At 32.6% G+C, this 15,722-nt stretch overlaps 1 protein-coding gene across 2 annotated transcripts; it reads left to right on the forward strand.

The window, feature by feature from the left end:
- Positions 1–261: 261 nt before the first annotated feature.
- Positions 262–11,177, forward strand: LOC109190906 (protein NRT1/ PTR FAMILY 1.2-like). Of its 2 annotated transcripts, XM_019341509.1 has the most exons (5): positions 262–409; positions 5,808–5,903; positions 7,779–7,996; positions 8,862–9,397; positions 10,086–11,177. In XM_019341509.1, the coding sequence occupies exons 2-5, from the start codon at positions 5,813–5,815 to the stop codon at positions 10,933–10,935; spliced, it is 1,695 nt and encodes a 564-aa protein (XP_019197054.1). In that variant the 5' UTR covers positions 262–409; positions 5,808–5,812; the 3' UTR covers positions 10,936–11,177. The 2 variants fall into 2 exon arrangements, with proteins under 2 accessions (XP_019197054.1, XP_019197053.1); XM_019341508.1 differs by lacking the exon at positions 262–409 and having other exon boundaries at positions 5,735–5,903.
- The last annotated feature ends 4,545 nt before the right edge of the window (positions 11,178–15,722 follow it).

The following is a 15,722-nucleotide window of genomic DNA, read 5'->3' on the forward strand; positions in this document are numbered from 1 at the left end:
TAGTTAGAGATCAAATGTGAATAATTCAATAGTTATGGAACAAAAAGTGAAAAAATCTTTGTTAATTGGCAAGAAGAAAATTGAAAAACAATAAAAGAAATAAGCAAATAAATAATTAACACTTTATAAAAGTATAGAATAAAGTAAAAGTAAGTCCACTGAAATTCGAATAGAAATACTAAAGAATATTACACCAAAAGTTTAATATATTCATTTTTATATATATCCACATTCCACACACCCCCCCCCCCACACCCCCACCCCCTCCGGGCCTAATACCATTTCCGCAAAAGCTCCTCCTCTCTTAGATGGCATTAGAAAGAAGAAACTTAAACGCCGCCTGCACAACCATCCTACACCGTTGAACACCGACAGTATCACCGAAGCCGACGGTGCATCCACCGCGAAGGTACTTTTTTTTTTTTTTTTTTTTTTGGTTTTGATTTGTTTACCTTTCCAATTTGAATTATCTAATCAGTTGGTTGTCTTTCTTTCACAACACTACATACTGTAAGTATATCTGTAACTATTTTTTTTAAGAAGACACCTACATGACGATAAATATAATCTATAATATCTTTTGGAGTTAATTCCTTCAGAGGTCTCTTGTTTTTTGGGACAATTTCAAATTTAGTCCGAGACTATCGTTTTTGTCATTTTACATCCCAGACTATCGTTTTTTGGACACTTTTAGTTCTGCTTATAACTTTTTCTACTTTTAGTAAGATCATTTTTGTCTCTTCAAATTTTTCTGTTGTTATTTTTTCGGTTTCGACCGATTTAATTGGTTTAGAACTTTACTAAAAATCAGTTGAAAAATATGGTTACTAAAACTCAGAGGTTACCTAACACTCTAAATGAATTAAACCGGTTGAAACCGAAAAAATAACAAAAGAAAAATATGAAGAGACAAAAATGTCCTTACTAAAAATAGAAAAAGTCATAAGAATAACTAAAAGTGTCCAAAAAACGATAGTCTGGGATGTAAAATGACAAAAACGATAGTCGGTGACTAAATTTGGAATTGCCACCAAAGACAAGGGACCTCAGGTGGAATTAACTCTATATTTTGTGTGTGTGTGTGTGTGTATATATATATATATATATATATATATATATATATATATATATATATATATATAGGCACACCCCTAAAAAAAATTACTAATTGAATGAGAATTAGGAACTAACTAGAGTTGTCTTTATCTATAAAGATTCAACGGATATTAAGTAACTAGAGAAAAAAGTGTATAGTAACATTTTTGTAAATAACTCAACCTTTAAATTGCAATTAATAACACCATAGATTGCAATTAAACAAGTTACAAAATGCATCTGTTGAAAAGTTGATGACGGTTTTGTAAATAACTTAAACTTTAAATGTAACTAATTATACGTACTGTAAACTACAATTTTTTACACTGCATTTATACATATGTGTGTCGCGCACTATGGTATTATTAATTACATTCTATAATTTTATTGATTGCACTTTAAAGTTTGAGTTAAGATTATATTGACGATTCTGAGTGGTTTTTAGTTCACTGTTACGACAATGTTTTTATTTGTTCCAAATTGTATATATTCACATCTTTTACTGCTGTTATATTCTTAGTTTCTTACCACATTGATTTTTATTGTATACATATACATATTTACACACATTGGTTATCATTTAATCATTTATCTAGTCAAGATATTATAAATGGCCATTGTTCAATAAGGTACTTGCTGATAATATGCGATGAACTTTTTCAAACTGTAAATGTACATTCAAACTATATATTCAATATGGAGGAGTGGGTACGGTCTTGAACAATGTTGCAAGTTACGTTGACTTACGTGCCATGGATTATTTTCTATAGTCATTTATTGCAATTAAGTTTGAATTTTATTTTAGTTTGAAATAATGGTCATGTTTGGTAATATTTCTGATAAGTCAATTTTGACTGGTTTGATTAAGTTTGACTGGTCAATATGTTACTTTTAAGTGTTTGATAAAATAAATGATTGCATTAACTTATTGGAACGATAAATCAAGGTTACTATTTAATTCTAATTTTGATGACTCCATCATTAATTCTAACTTTGATGACTCCATCATTATTACCATTAGAGTTGTCGAAATGTGCTGGTGGGACGGCCCCGCCAAAGCCCGCCATATGGTGGGGGCGGACTACTACTACTACTACTACAACACCGTTACTATTTAATTCTAACTTTGATGACTCCATCATTATTACCATTAGAGTTGTCGAAATGTGCTGGTGGGGCGGCCCCGCCAAAGCCCGCCATATGGTGAGGGCGGGCTAAAAACCTCACCAAAATACGAGCCTAAGGGAAGTCAGCTTGCCTTAAGCCCGCCGGCCCGCCAAATTTCAAAAGTCTTAAATTTAAATAAAATTTAGATATTTTCAAAAAAAAAAAAATAATAAAATTTAGATAAATAAGTGTATACTAAAATAATTTGGATAGTTTAAACATATATTAATGCATTTGTAATTTTTTAAACACAATAATAACTAATAAATAATCAAATACATAATGTGTTAATCTATAAGTCAATAACAAATCATTTATTTATATAGGGTTTGACGGGCCCCGTCAGCCCGCCAAAGCCCGTGGGTTAGGCGGGGCGGGCTAAAAATCCTGCTAAAATACGAGCCCAAAATATCAAAGGTCGCCTCGCCCTTTTCGCGGGGTGGGGCGGGCTAAGCCGGGCAAATTATGCTGTGCAACCGTGTGCACCATGCATGGTGCACACGGTTGCAAAAACGGCGTCGTTTTACTTTTTTAAAAAAATTATTTTCAATTGCCGTTAGTTACGTAAACATATGTTCATAATTTTATAATTTCACATTCTGAATGTATAGTTATGAAGTTATGAATGTGTAGTTATGCAATTCTGAATGTATAGTTATGAAATTATAGATGTGTAGTTATGCATGCAATTCTGGATGTATAGTTATTAAGTTATAATTTCACATTCTGAATGTATAGTTATGAAGATATAGATGTGTAGTTATGCAATCCTGAATGTATAGTTATGAAGTTATGGATGTGTAGTTATGCAATTCTGAATGTATAGTTATGAAATTATGGATGTGTAGTTATGCATGCAATTCTGAATGTATAGTTATTAAGTTATAATTCCACATTCTGAATGTATAGTTATGAAGATATGGATGTGTAGTTATGCAATCCTGAATGTATAGTTATGCATGCAATTCTGAATGTATAGTTATGAAGTTATGGATGTGTAGTTATGCAATTCTGAATGTATAGTTATGAAGTTATGGATGTGTAGTTATGCAATTATGAATGTATAGTTATGAAGTTGATGGATGTGTAGTTATGCAATTCTGAATGTATAGTTATGAAGTTATGGATGTAATGTATAGTTCAAATTATGCACAACATAACGCCGTTAACGGCAATCGAAACTGATTTTTTTTTTAAAGTCGGACGTCAAAACGCCGTCGCTTATGGATAGTGTACACGCTATAATTAATTTAATTGGTGATTATATTTTAATGGAATAAGGTTCAAATTGGCGACTGAACGTAACCTGAAAATGTAATTAGGTCACTGGACAAAAAAAAATGCAATTAGGCCCCTGATAGTAGGTTACCATCAATTTTAGCAGGTTACCTGCTTACGTGGTAGCTGAGTTGGCATTTTTAATAAATTTTAAATAATTTTTAATAAATTTTAATAATAATTTTTTTTTAAAAAAAATTAAAAATAAAATAAAATAAAATAAAACGACGGGGTGGGTGGCGGCCACCTTGTCGTTTAATTTTTTATTTTTTATTTTTTATTTATTTTTTTTTTTCATTTTTTAGTTAATTATTAGATTTTATTATTAAAAATGCCAACTCAGCTGCTACGTAAGTAGGTAACCTGCTAAAATTGATGGTAACCTGCTATCTGGTGAAATTGCATACATTTGGAGTGTTCAATGACCTAATTGCACATTTTTGAAGTGTCCAATGGCCTAATTGCACCTTTTTATTTTATTATTTTTTTATTTTTTTTATTTTATTTTCGTTCAGTAGCCTAATTGAATTTTCAGGTTACATTCAGTGTCCAATTTGAACTTTATTCATATTTTAATTAAATTTCTATGAATGGTATATCATATGTGTGTATATAATACATATATTATTTGCAAATACATAACTTTAATTATAATTTTTAATTATTTATATTTATCAATGTTTTAATATTAGACATATATTTTCGCGCATCGCGCATACAAAATGCTAGTAGTAAAACTACTACTACTAATAATAAGGAAAAATGATACTTTTTCCCTCTGAATAATAGATTTATAGCACTTTTTCCCCCTGAGTTATTCATGTATTCACATTTGCCCCCTAAATTATTTTAAAAGTGGTAACTTTTACCACTTTGATGTTAAATGGACATTATTACCTTTAAAATAATTATTTCATTTATTTTTCTTCTCCAACAAATTATTGCTTATATGTAGGGATGACTTTAGTTTGATTTGAACCGAATCGGACAATATAGCAACCGAATTGAAATAATAGGGACGATTCTTGTTACGATTAAGAACCAGAAAAAAATTAAAATAAAATAAAATAATTGTTGAATTTAGGCTATTTTTAAAATAGAAAATAGAATTTACAAAAATAAATAAAAAAACATAAATTTTGAACATTTTGTAAATGATAAATCTGTTCGGTTCCAATTCACATTTATTCTAATTCAAGTTTCGGTTTGAACCGTCGGTTCAAAATTTATTTATTTATTTAAATTCTATTTTCTGTTTTACAAATAACCTAAATTCAATAATTATTTTATTTTATTTTTTTCCAATTCTAAATCACAACAAGAACCATCCCTACTGTTTCAGTTTGGATGCTATAGTGTTTGGTTCGGTTCAAATCGAACCGCAGTCATCCCTATATATAAGCAATAATTTGTTGGAAAAGGAAAATAAATGAAATAATTATTTTAAGGTAAAAATGTTCACCAAGACTATGTGGTCTAATGGTAGCCAGGTTGGATTTCTATTTGGTGGAAGGTTATGAGTTCGAGCCTCAATGGAGGTGTTATTGGTTCTTTGTGTTTCAGTAGGTGTAACTTTTTAAATAATTGAGGAGACAAATGTGGATACATGAATAACTCAAGTAAAAAAAAGTGTCATTTTTCAAAATAATAATAAAAATAATAATTAAATAAAAATAGTAAAAGTAATTTAAGAATTAATAAATTAATACGATATTTTTTTAATAAATTAATACAATATATTTATGCCTTTATAAGTCTTTATATATATATATATATATATATATATATATATATATATATACACCATTAGCTAAAATTTAAAATAAACAGTTAATTTATTAAACATTCTTTTACAACAAGCTAATACTATCTGTCAAACTAATAAAGCCAATTAACTATCGACTAACTTAATCAGCTGCTACCCGCTATTAGTCATTTACTAAACACTTGTATTTTGCATTTTAGGTAGATAAATATAAAATAGTACGTTTTGATTGAAAGGTCGTCACCGCACCGCCCGTCCCCTCCAAACATGATAGAAATATGTGCATTAAATTGGGACTGTCTTCAACGAAATATGTTTTAATGTCGGACAAGACGATAAAAATATCTATTTGTCTCTATCCTCGCATGCGTACAAATTAAATACAGTATAATGACATTTCCTTTCATATAGTACTATACACACATGAAGTTGATAGTAGTAAATCATAACTGCTCTTCTCTCTAGTTAGTTGCGATTGGAAAATCTTTCTTAGCTTCTACAGAAATAATGGAGAAAATGGGCGACGAGCAAAAGCCTCTGTTGGTAACAACTTCTGCGTCTCCAAAGGGTGGCTTCAGAACATTGCCTTTCATTGTTGGTATACCCATTCTTTTCCTTTTAATAAAAACTTATTTAATTCCCATTGCATGTTGTTTTTTACATATATATATATATCGGTGAATGTAATTAAGTTATGCTAAAGAATGAATCTGTTGTGTGTGTTTTATAATCTGTCAATAAGAGATAAATCAGTAGATAATTAAATTCACTTCAAGAAGATTCAGATATGGATTTTTTTTTTTTTTTTTTTTCATTTCATACGTGTTTCATACTCTAATACTCATACTTTTGTGGAATTGTGTTTTGATTCTTTAAATTTTTTTATTTTTTATTGAATTTAAATTCTAGTTGTTTTTTAAAGTTAATATTTAAGTATTAAATAGTTTATAATTATCAAATTTTAAAAAATTATAAAAAATAAATAAACTGGATGTTTAGCTGTCTCTGGGCACTCGAGGAACGCCTAGCAATATTTACCGGTCTCCGCTAAACAATTTTCCTAGTCACTTGATGTTGGATTTGACTCTGATCTTACCGGCTTCCGCCCAACAAACTCTTAGTATTTATTTGTATCTAATGAATTTTTATTTTTTCCTTTATTTATTTATTTATTTTTTATTTTTGTAATCAAGAAGTGAGTTAAAGCGTTGATATTGAAAATATCACTCACTTAAAGTGAGGAATTTTAAAAGCATGTTAATCACCTGAGCCGACCTGTTGTTCGTATATAATTTTAACTTATTATTTTCAAAGCACTACGCATCCATCCTCAACCCATTTAAATTAGAGTTGCTACCTTCTTACTTTCATTTAATTTGGATTTGATTATTAACTGATGTTAGCAGGAATTAATTTGCATCCATCCATTAATTAAGTTAACCAATTAACCATATTAGATAATTAGTTTTAGTTCAATGATCTGCTTTCAAATTCTAAAAATTTCAATTATTAGCTAATTTGATTAAAATTTTGGTTATCATTAAATTTACCCAAAATTCAACCAAATATAAACTCAGCTTATATTACATCATCCATAATCATTCTATTTTGTATAAACTTGAAACTTGACTAGGGATGTATTCAATCATGACTTTTGTAGATTTTTAAAGATTTTAAAATGAAGAATCTTTATAGATTTTAAAGATTTTTCATAAACTCTTTATAGAATTTTGTATGAGCCTATAAAAGTTTTATATCACAAACGCTTATAATCATTTATTGACTTTTTTTTTTTATTTTTTTTTATTTTTTTTATTTTTTTAATTTCAAACATCTACAAAAGTCATTAAAATTTTAAATTGAATACACCCTACAACTGTTATTGATTTATATTAATGCTCATTGTTTATAATTTTATTAGAAAATTTTTTATAATATATCATATATTTTTAAAGATTTTAAATAAATTTATGTTTTCTAGTCATTAAAACACTTACTTTTTTAGAAAAATTATCTATGGGAGGCATTACTTCCATTGATTTCTATTAATACTTATTATTTATATTTTCAATTTCTTTAAAAAAATTTATGATTTAACATATATTTTGATAGTTATATAAATTAATGTATTGTGATTAACTAATTCAAATTTGATTGCCACAAATATATATAGTGTATCATAATTTTAAACGCAATATCACTTTTCACTAAATGATATAATATTACAAGAAAAATAGTAATACTAAGCGTGGGAAGATATAAACAATATATTCAACTATGTTTTTACCTAATTAGCGTACTTTGTTGGGAAGATATAAACAATAATGAATAAAAAATAATCTCTAGAATTTAGAGAAAAAAGAGTTTGTAAAGTTTAGGGGAGAGAAAATAATCCATATTATGACTCTCTTGTTATATTACTTTGATAGGATAGAGACTAATTAACTATGGTGTTTGTTTGGGTTTTGGATAGGAACCATGGCACTTGTGAGTATGACGACTAGCTCATTAGCTGCAGACATGATAAAATATTTGATGGGAGAATATCACATGGACATGGTTACTGGCTCTAATTTGATATACTTTTGGTATGCAATTACATATATTGTACCTGTAACCGGAGCCATCTTGGCGGATTCTTTGATGGGCCGATTTCAAGTGATAGGAATCGCATCTATCATTGGCTTTGTGGTAAGGTTTTCACACCTATTATTTTTCTAAAAATGAAACACTACCGGGTAACCTAGGCCAGTCAAGAAGGTTAAATGATACAAATTTATAATCACAAGGTACCAAGTTTGAATTCCAACTCTCTTGGTTTTAAGCTGGTTTATCTCTTTTTGCTCTTTTGTCAGCTAGGGTAATCCAGCCAAAATGGTTAAAAAATACAAACTTATATAATCACAAGGTAACAATTTTGAATCTCAACCCTCTTGGTTTGAGTTGGTCAATTACGGATGATTTAAGCTGGTTTATCTCCTTTTGTTTTTTTGTCGGCTAGGCTCACAAGGCAGACGAGTTCGAATACCAATCCTGGTTTAAATCGATCAGTTATAGGCAAACTAGGCTGATTTACCTCTTTGTGGTCTTTTGTCGGCTAGGGTCATAAGGTGGCCCGTGCACACCTCAACCAAGATGACTAAGGATACAAACTTGTAACCACAAGGTCACAAGTTCTAATCCCAACCCTCTTGGTTTAAACTAACTAATTAGGTTGGTTTACCTCCTTGTGATCTTTCGTCGGTTAGGGTCACAAGGCGAGATTTACTAAGTTCACACCTAACCAAGATGGCTAAAGATACAAACGTGTAACTACAATGTCACGAGTTCGAATCCCAATCCTCTTAGTATAAACTGGTCAGTTATGGGCAACCTAGCTATAAGCTTGGTTACCTCTTTGTGATCTTTTACCAGCTAGGGTCATAAGGCAGGATTTACCTAGTGTACACTTTCAGGTAGTAGCTGTGGATTTCCTCAACACCCCAAGAGTAAAACACTGAAACAGTAAATTTGAATCTTTGAGATTACATATATAATTGTGTGGGATGTATTGTAGGGAATGGTTCTTCTATGGCTACCAACTGTGATCCCGCATGCAAAACCTCCCCCATGCAGCGACTCCTGCAGCTCTGCCACAACTTTCCAACTCCTTCTTTTGTGTACCTCTTTTGTTCTGTTGTCTGTTGGATCTGGTGGAGTTGTTTCTTGTATGTTGGCGTTCGGCGCGGATCAGTTGAAGCACATCCAGAACAATGCTGGTGCAATGGAGAGCTATTTCAGCTGGTACTATGCCATATTTGCATTGTGTGAAGTAGTTGGTCTGACCTGTCTGGTTTATCTCCAAGAGAATGCTGGGTGGAAAATAGGCTATGGCATTCTTGTTGTGTTCATGCTCTTTGCAGCTCTCTTTTTCTTTTTGGGTTCTCCCTTCTATGTTAAACAAAATGCCAAAAGAAGCTTAATCCCTGGGTTGCTTAAAGTGATTGTAGCCTCTTGCAGAAGCAGACACCTCAAATTTTCTTCAGGAAATACTCAAATAGCTTACCATCACAACAGTTCCACTACCATGGGTTACCCAAGTGAAAGGCTCAGGTACAGTAAATCATTGAATTTAGTGATTAAATTTCGTTCTTGTATCCCAATTCAACCACGTTGGGCGGATGCATATAAAAGCTAAGTCCAACACCATGTGGCTATAGAGCAATCATTATTGTGTGGACCAGACCATATTTTGTATACGGTAAAATAATGTACATTTAGTATAAAAATAATGTATTTTTAGTATATTAAAAAATGTACATTATTTGTGTACTGAGTATCCATTATATTGTATAATGTACATTCAGTACAAAAATAATGTACATTTAGTATATTAAAAATGTACTTTTTATTATGGTTCACACAGCACTGTGTGGACCATGGTCCACACAATAATTTGCCGCTATTGTGGGATTGTTGGGCAGAGGCCAATAAATGGCCAAGTCTAGCATCATGTGGGTAGAGAAACTTTGGGTTGAGGCTGGTAAAAAACCAACTCTAGTACCTTGGCTCTTGAAACTGTGTAGCCCTATAAGGAAATAAAAGTGTGCCAGTGCTACTAGCTAACAAATGATATTAGAGTCAAGTTCTATCTCATGCTAGGAGGGGATTGATGGTGGAGGCCGACAAGGCCAAATCGAATACCCTGTCGAAAATGTATGGCAGTATACGAAAATAAAGTTGCGTCTATATCCTAACAAAACAAACATCATTACATATATAAATTTTTATTTTAATTTAGGTTTCTAAACAAGGCTTGCATCATACAAGATCCCCAACAAGACTTGAACTCAGATGGAACAGCAGTAGATCCCTGGAGGCTTTGCACTGTGGATCAAGTAGAGGAGCTAAAGGCAATACTGAAGGTTATCCCAATATGGTTCACAGGTGTGATAATGTCTGTGGATTTCTGCCAATCTTCCTTTGCAGTGCTCCAAGCAACCACACTGGATCGCCATATCTTCAGTTCCAACTTTGAAATCCCAGCAGGCTCAGTAGGCTTATTTGGAGTTGGGTTTTCCGTAGTCTGGATAGTATTATACGACAGACTACTCCTGCCTGTAGCATCAAGAATCAGAGGAAACACAGTCCATTTTGGCACCAAATCAAGAATGGGATTTGGGATCTTTGTGTCCTTCTGGTATGCAGTCCTGGTGGGCAAAGTAGAGAGCATCCGACGAAGCCTTGCAATCAAACAGGAACACTCATCAGACAACCTCGGAGATAGTAAAATGTCAATACTATGGGTAGTGCCGCAGTATGCGCTCATGGGAATCGCAGTGGGGTCCAATGCTGTGGCACAGAACCAGTTCTTCATTTCTGAATTTCCCCGAAGCATGTCGACTATAGCTTCCACTCTTTACGCGCTTGGCTATTCCTTGGCGAGCTTGCTGATGAGCAGCATCAACGAATTGAGCATAAATAGTGGAAATGGGAGTTGGATAACAAGCGACATAAACGAGGGTCACTATGATTACTTCTACTGGGTTCTTGCTGGGTTAAGCATGGTTAACTTTCTCCTGTTTCTAATTTGTAGCAGGTCTTATGGTCCTTCTAAAGACGAGAAACCAGTGGCCATGGAGGAAGATTGAAGAAGAACATGAGTCGTAAAACAAGTCAACTAGGAACATATATATATATATATATATATATATATATATATATATATATATATATATATATATATATATATATATCTTAACATGCATATGGTATATATGTTAGACATAAATAATGTAAAGATACTAAATAATAACATACGAGAAACCTGACCTCGTAAAAGCGGAAGTGGTAGCCGTGTTGATCTCCAGCCACAGTTGATGTCTTGTTTTGTTTTGCTATGTTGATCTCCGATCACACTTGTCTTTGATATAACCTTGAGGTTGTATGGGTTGCTCTTCTTCGAGTCAAGAGCTAAACTCCATAGTTGTGCTTCGAGTGACAGCCTAACTCCAAATGACTATACTTCGAGTGATAGTCTAACTCCAAAATATCATAAGACAAATCAATATATTCGTTAGTGGTTCTTTAGATACATAGGTAGGTATATATTACACAGGGCCATAAAACCACCCACTAACCCACTACTATATTATAATTAAACTAATAATAATAATGAATATATAATAAATAATAATGAATGAATGATGATGAATGAATGATGATGATAATGATGATGATGATGATGATATGATGATGATGATGATATGATGATGATGATGATGATGATGAATAGATGATGATGATGATGATGATGATGATGATGATGATGATGATGATGATGATGATGATGATGATGATGATGATGATGATGATGATGATGATGATGATGATGATGATGATGATGATGATGATGATGATGATGATGATGATGATGATGATGATGATGATGATGATGATGATGATATGATGATGATGATGATGATGATGATGATGATGATGATGATGATGATGATGATGATGATGATATGATGATGATGATGATGATGATGATGATGATGATGATGATGATGATGATGATGATGATGATGATGATGATGATGATGATGATGATGATGATGATGATGATGATGATATGATGATGATGATGATGATGATGATGATGATGATGATGATGATGATGATGATGATATGATGATGATGATGATGATGATGATGATGATGATGATGATGATGATGATGATGATGACAGCGAAAATTTAAACCCGACAAATGGGCCGATTAAAGTGTTATTGGGCCAATATTAAGATTGATAATTGGGCCAATTTAATTAATTATCACAGAAATTAATTTAATTTAATGAGTCCAATTAAATTTGATTTGCGCCATTGAATTAATTAATTAATTGGTACGAGCTCATCTCATATTTGAATTATAAATTATAATTATAATTTAAATATAATATTAATTTTATTATATTTGAATTAGATAATTATAGTTTAATTTGAATTTTAATTAGATTATACAATAATGAACCTGGACTTGATTTTGAGCAAGATTCATTTTCTTCAGCTATACAATTTAAATAAATAATTAATTAATTTAAGATTAGAGTTGGTTGAAAGATTTTGGCTAGGCCTTCAGCTATAAATAGGGCCTTCATTTTCATTCCAAAACACAATTCAGAAGACCTGAAGAGTTGAGAGCTCATTGAAGGCAATGAAGAACGCTTGAAGACATTTTTGGCCTCTACTACTAGCTATAGCTTTTGGCCGACTGGTAAACACTTTATCGACAATTGGCATCAGAGCCAGGTCCTGGCTGATGCTGGGATTGGATTATTGGGTGAAGGTTGGTAAGGGTCAAGTTCAACATCCTGGCTCTCGAAAATGTATGACAGTATAAGAAAAGAATGTTACGCCTTTGCTACCAGCTATAACTTTTGGCCTAGATCTTAACAAAACAAACAACATTACTTATATAAATTTTTATTGTAATTTAGGTTTCTGAACAAGGCTTGCATCATACAAGATCCCCAACAAGACTTGAACTCAGATGGAACAGCAGTAGATCCTTGGAGGCTTTGCACTATGGATCAAGTAGAGGAGATAAAGGTAATACTGAGGGTTATCCCAAGAGGAGATAAAGGCAATACTGAGGGTTATCCCAATATGGTTCACAGGTGTGATAATGTCTGTGGATTTTTGTCAATCTTCCTTTGCAGTGCTCCAAGCAACCACACTGGATCGCTATATCTTCAGTTCCAACTTTGAAATCCCACCAGGCTCAGTAGGCTTATTTGGTGTTGGGTTGTCCGTAGTCTGGATAGTATTATACGACAGACTACACCTGCCTGTAGCATCAAGAATCAGAGGAAACACAGTCCAATTTGGCACCAAATCAAGAATGGGATTTGGGATCTTTGTATCCTTCTGGTATGCAGTCATGGTGGGCAAAATCGAGAGCATCCGACGAAGCCTTGCAATCAAGCAGGAACACTCAGACGACCTCGGAGATAGTAAAATGTCAATTCTATGGGTAGTGCCACATCAACGAATTGAGCAGAAGTAGTGGAAATGGGAGCTGGATAACAAGCGATATAAACGAGGGTCACTATGATTACTTTTACTGGGTTCTTGTTGGGTTAAGCATGATTAACTTTCTCCCGTTTCTTATTTGTAGCAGGTCTTATGGTCATTCTAAAGACGAGAAACCAGTAGCCATGGAGGAAGATTGAAGAAGAACAGGAGTCGTAAAACAAGTCAACTAGGAACATATATATATATATATATATATATATATATATATATATATATATATATATATATATATATATATATATATATATGTATATCTTAACATGCATATGGTATGTATGTTAGACATAAATAATGTAACGATACTAAATAATAATATACGAGAAACATGACATCGTATAAGCGGAAGTGGTAGCCGTGTTGATCTCCAGCCACAGTTGTCAGTTGATGTCTTGTTTTGTTTTGCCGTGTTGATATCCAGCCACAATTGTCTTTTATACTACCTTGAGGTTGTATGGGTTGCTCTTCTTCGAGTCAAGAGCTAAACTCGCTGTGCTTCAAGTGGCAGCCTAAATCCAAATGACTATGCTTCGAGTGATAGTCTAACTCCAAAATATCACCAGACAAATCAATATATTCGTCAGTGGTTCTTTAGATACATAGGTAGGTATATATACAGGACCATAAAACCACCACTAACCCACTACTCTATTATAACTAACTACTCATGCTTCCAATAATAATAATAATAATAATAATAATAATAATAATAATAATAATAATAATAATAATAATAATAATAATAATAATAACAACGACATCAACAAATATGGTTGTATCATTTCCCCGCACATCAAAACCACCTTGTCCTCAAGGTGGTAATTATTTGAATGTTGAATACGCAACGATCAATGAACTTGACTTGATGAGTAATACTGTATTCACCACTTCAACTGGATGCTTCATGGTATATCTTCTCTCGTTCGTCAAGCGAAGTGTTGTCAGCAACAGCAACACCATGCAAATCAGACAGGGAGAAAGACTTCCATGAAATGAACTGTAAAAATGTGGTGAGGATGCATTGTTGGCTCTTTGTGGCTATATTGATAATATAACAATTCCTATCAAAGGAATTATTATGAGCAATTTCATTCTTTTGTTTCCTTGCGAATGAGTAGTAGTAGTAGTAGTAGTAGTAGTAGTAGTAGTAGTAGTAGTAGTAGCAGTAGCAGCAGCAGCAGCAGCAGCAGCAGCAGCAGCAGCAGCAGCAGCAGCAGCAGCAGCAGCAGCAGCAGCAGCAGCAGCAGTAGCAGTAGCAGTAGGAGTAGGAGTAGGAGTAGGAGTAGCAGTAGCAGTAGCAGTAGCAGTAGCAGTAGCAGTACCAGTAGCAGTAGCAGTACCAGTACCAGTACCAGTACCAGTAGCAGTAGCAGTAGGAGGAGTAGGAGTAGGAGTAGGAGTAGGAGTAGGAGTAAGAGTAGGAGTAGGAGTAGGAGTAGTAGTAGAAGTAGAAGTAGAAGTAGCAGTAGCAGTAGCAGTAGCAGTAGCAGTAGCAGTAGTAATACTAATACTAATAATAATAATAATAATAACAACAACAACAACAACAACTGCAGCAACACTGTGGTTGTATCAGTCTTGTTGTGTTGCCTCTTGAACGGTAGACGGTTAGCTACATTTGTGCCATACTTGACTCAAAACCCTAGATGATGTAGTATTGGTATTTTTTTAGCAGAGTATTGTATCCCATCAATCCAGGTTTATATTAGGCATAGAGTCTGGTGAATAATAACTTCTAGTTATTCAGTCCAACCGCACCACTTAATAAACCTAGTTAACTTGCAACACTTAATTAAGGCCCTAATATATAATATATATTATTAGGGAAATCTCAGGGCCCTTTACTAACAAGAAATTTGCAAGAATTTTCTTAAATTGGAAAACAGAAAACATGTTTACTAGCACAGTTTTCCATTTTGAAAACTGATAATAATTTTTCAAGAATTTTCTAGAAAATTGGAACGCTCATCAAAATATTTTCTTAATGGAAAATAAAATCATATATCATCAATTTGGCTATATGTCACTATAACTACATTACTATGATTACATTCATTATCATCTTTTTTACTTATCACCATCTTTTATTTTTTCTACTTACTTTACTTATTTATACATACTAGTCTTTTCTAAGCGCAATGCGCAAAAATATATGCCCAATATTTATATATTTTTTAAAATAACTAACAAATCTCTACTAATTAAAATGTATACACTAGTACAAAAACAGTCATTCGCCTTCAAAGTTAAGGCTAATACGTGTCCAAAGTTGTTTGGACGCGTATGTGGGAGACACTGATTGTATGAACAATCAGCTTTGGACGTGTATTGTAATTTTTTAA

This window comes from Ipomoea nil, unplaced genomic scaffold (genome assembly GCF_001879475.1).
Source record: "Ipomoea nil cultivar Tokyo-kokei standard unplaced genomic scaffold, Asagao_1.1 scaffold1596, whole genome shotgun sequence".
In the NCBI taxonomy this organism is placed as follows: domain Eukaryota; kingdom Viridiplantae; phylum Streptophyta; class Magnoliopsida; order Solanales; family Convolvulaceae; genus Ipomoea; species Ipomoea nil.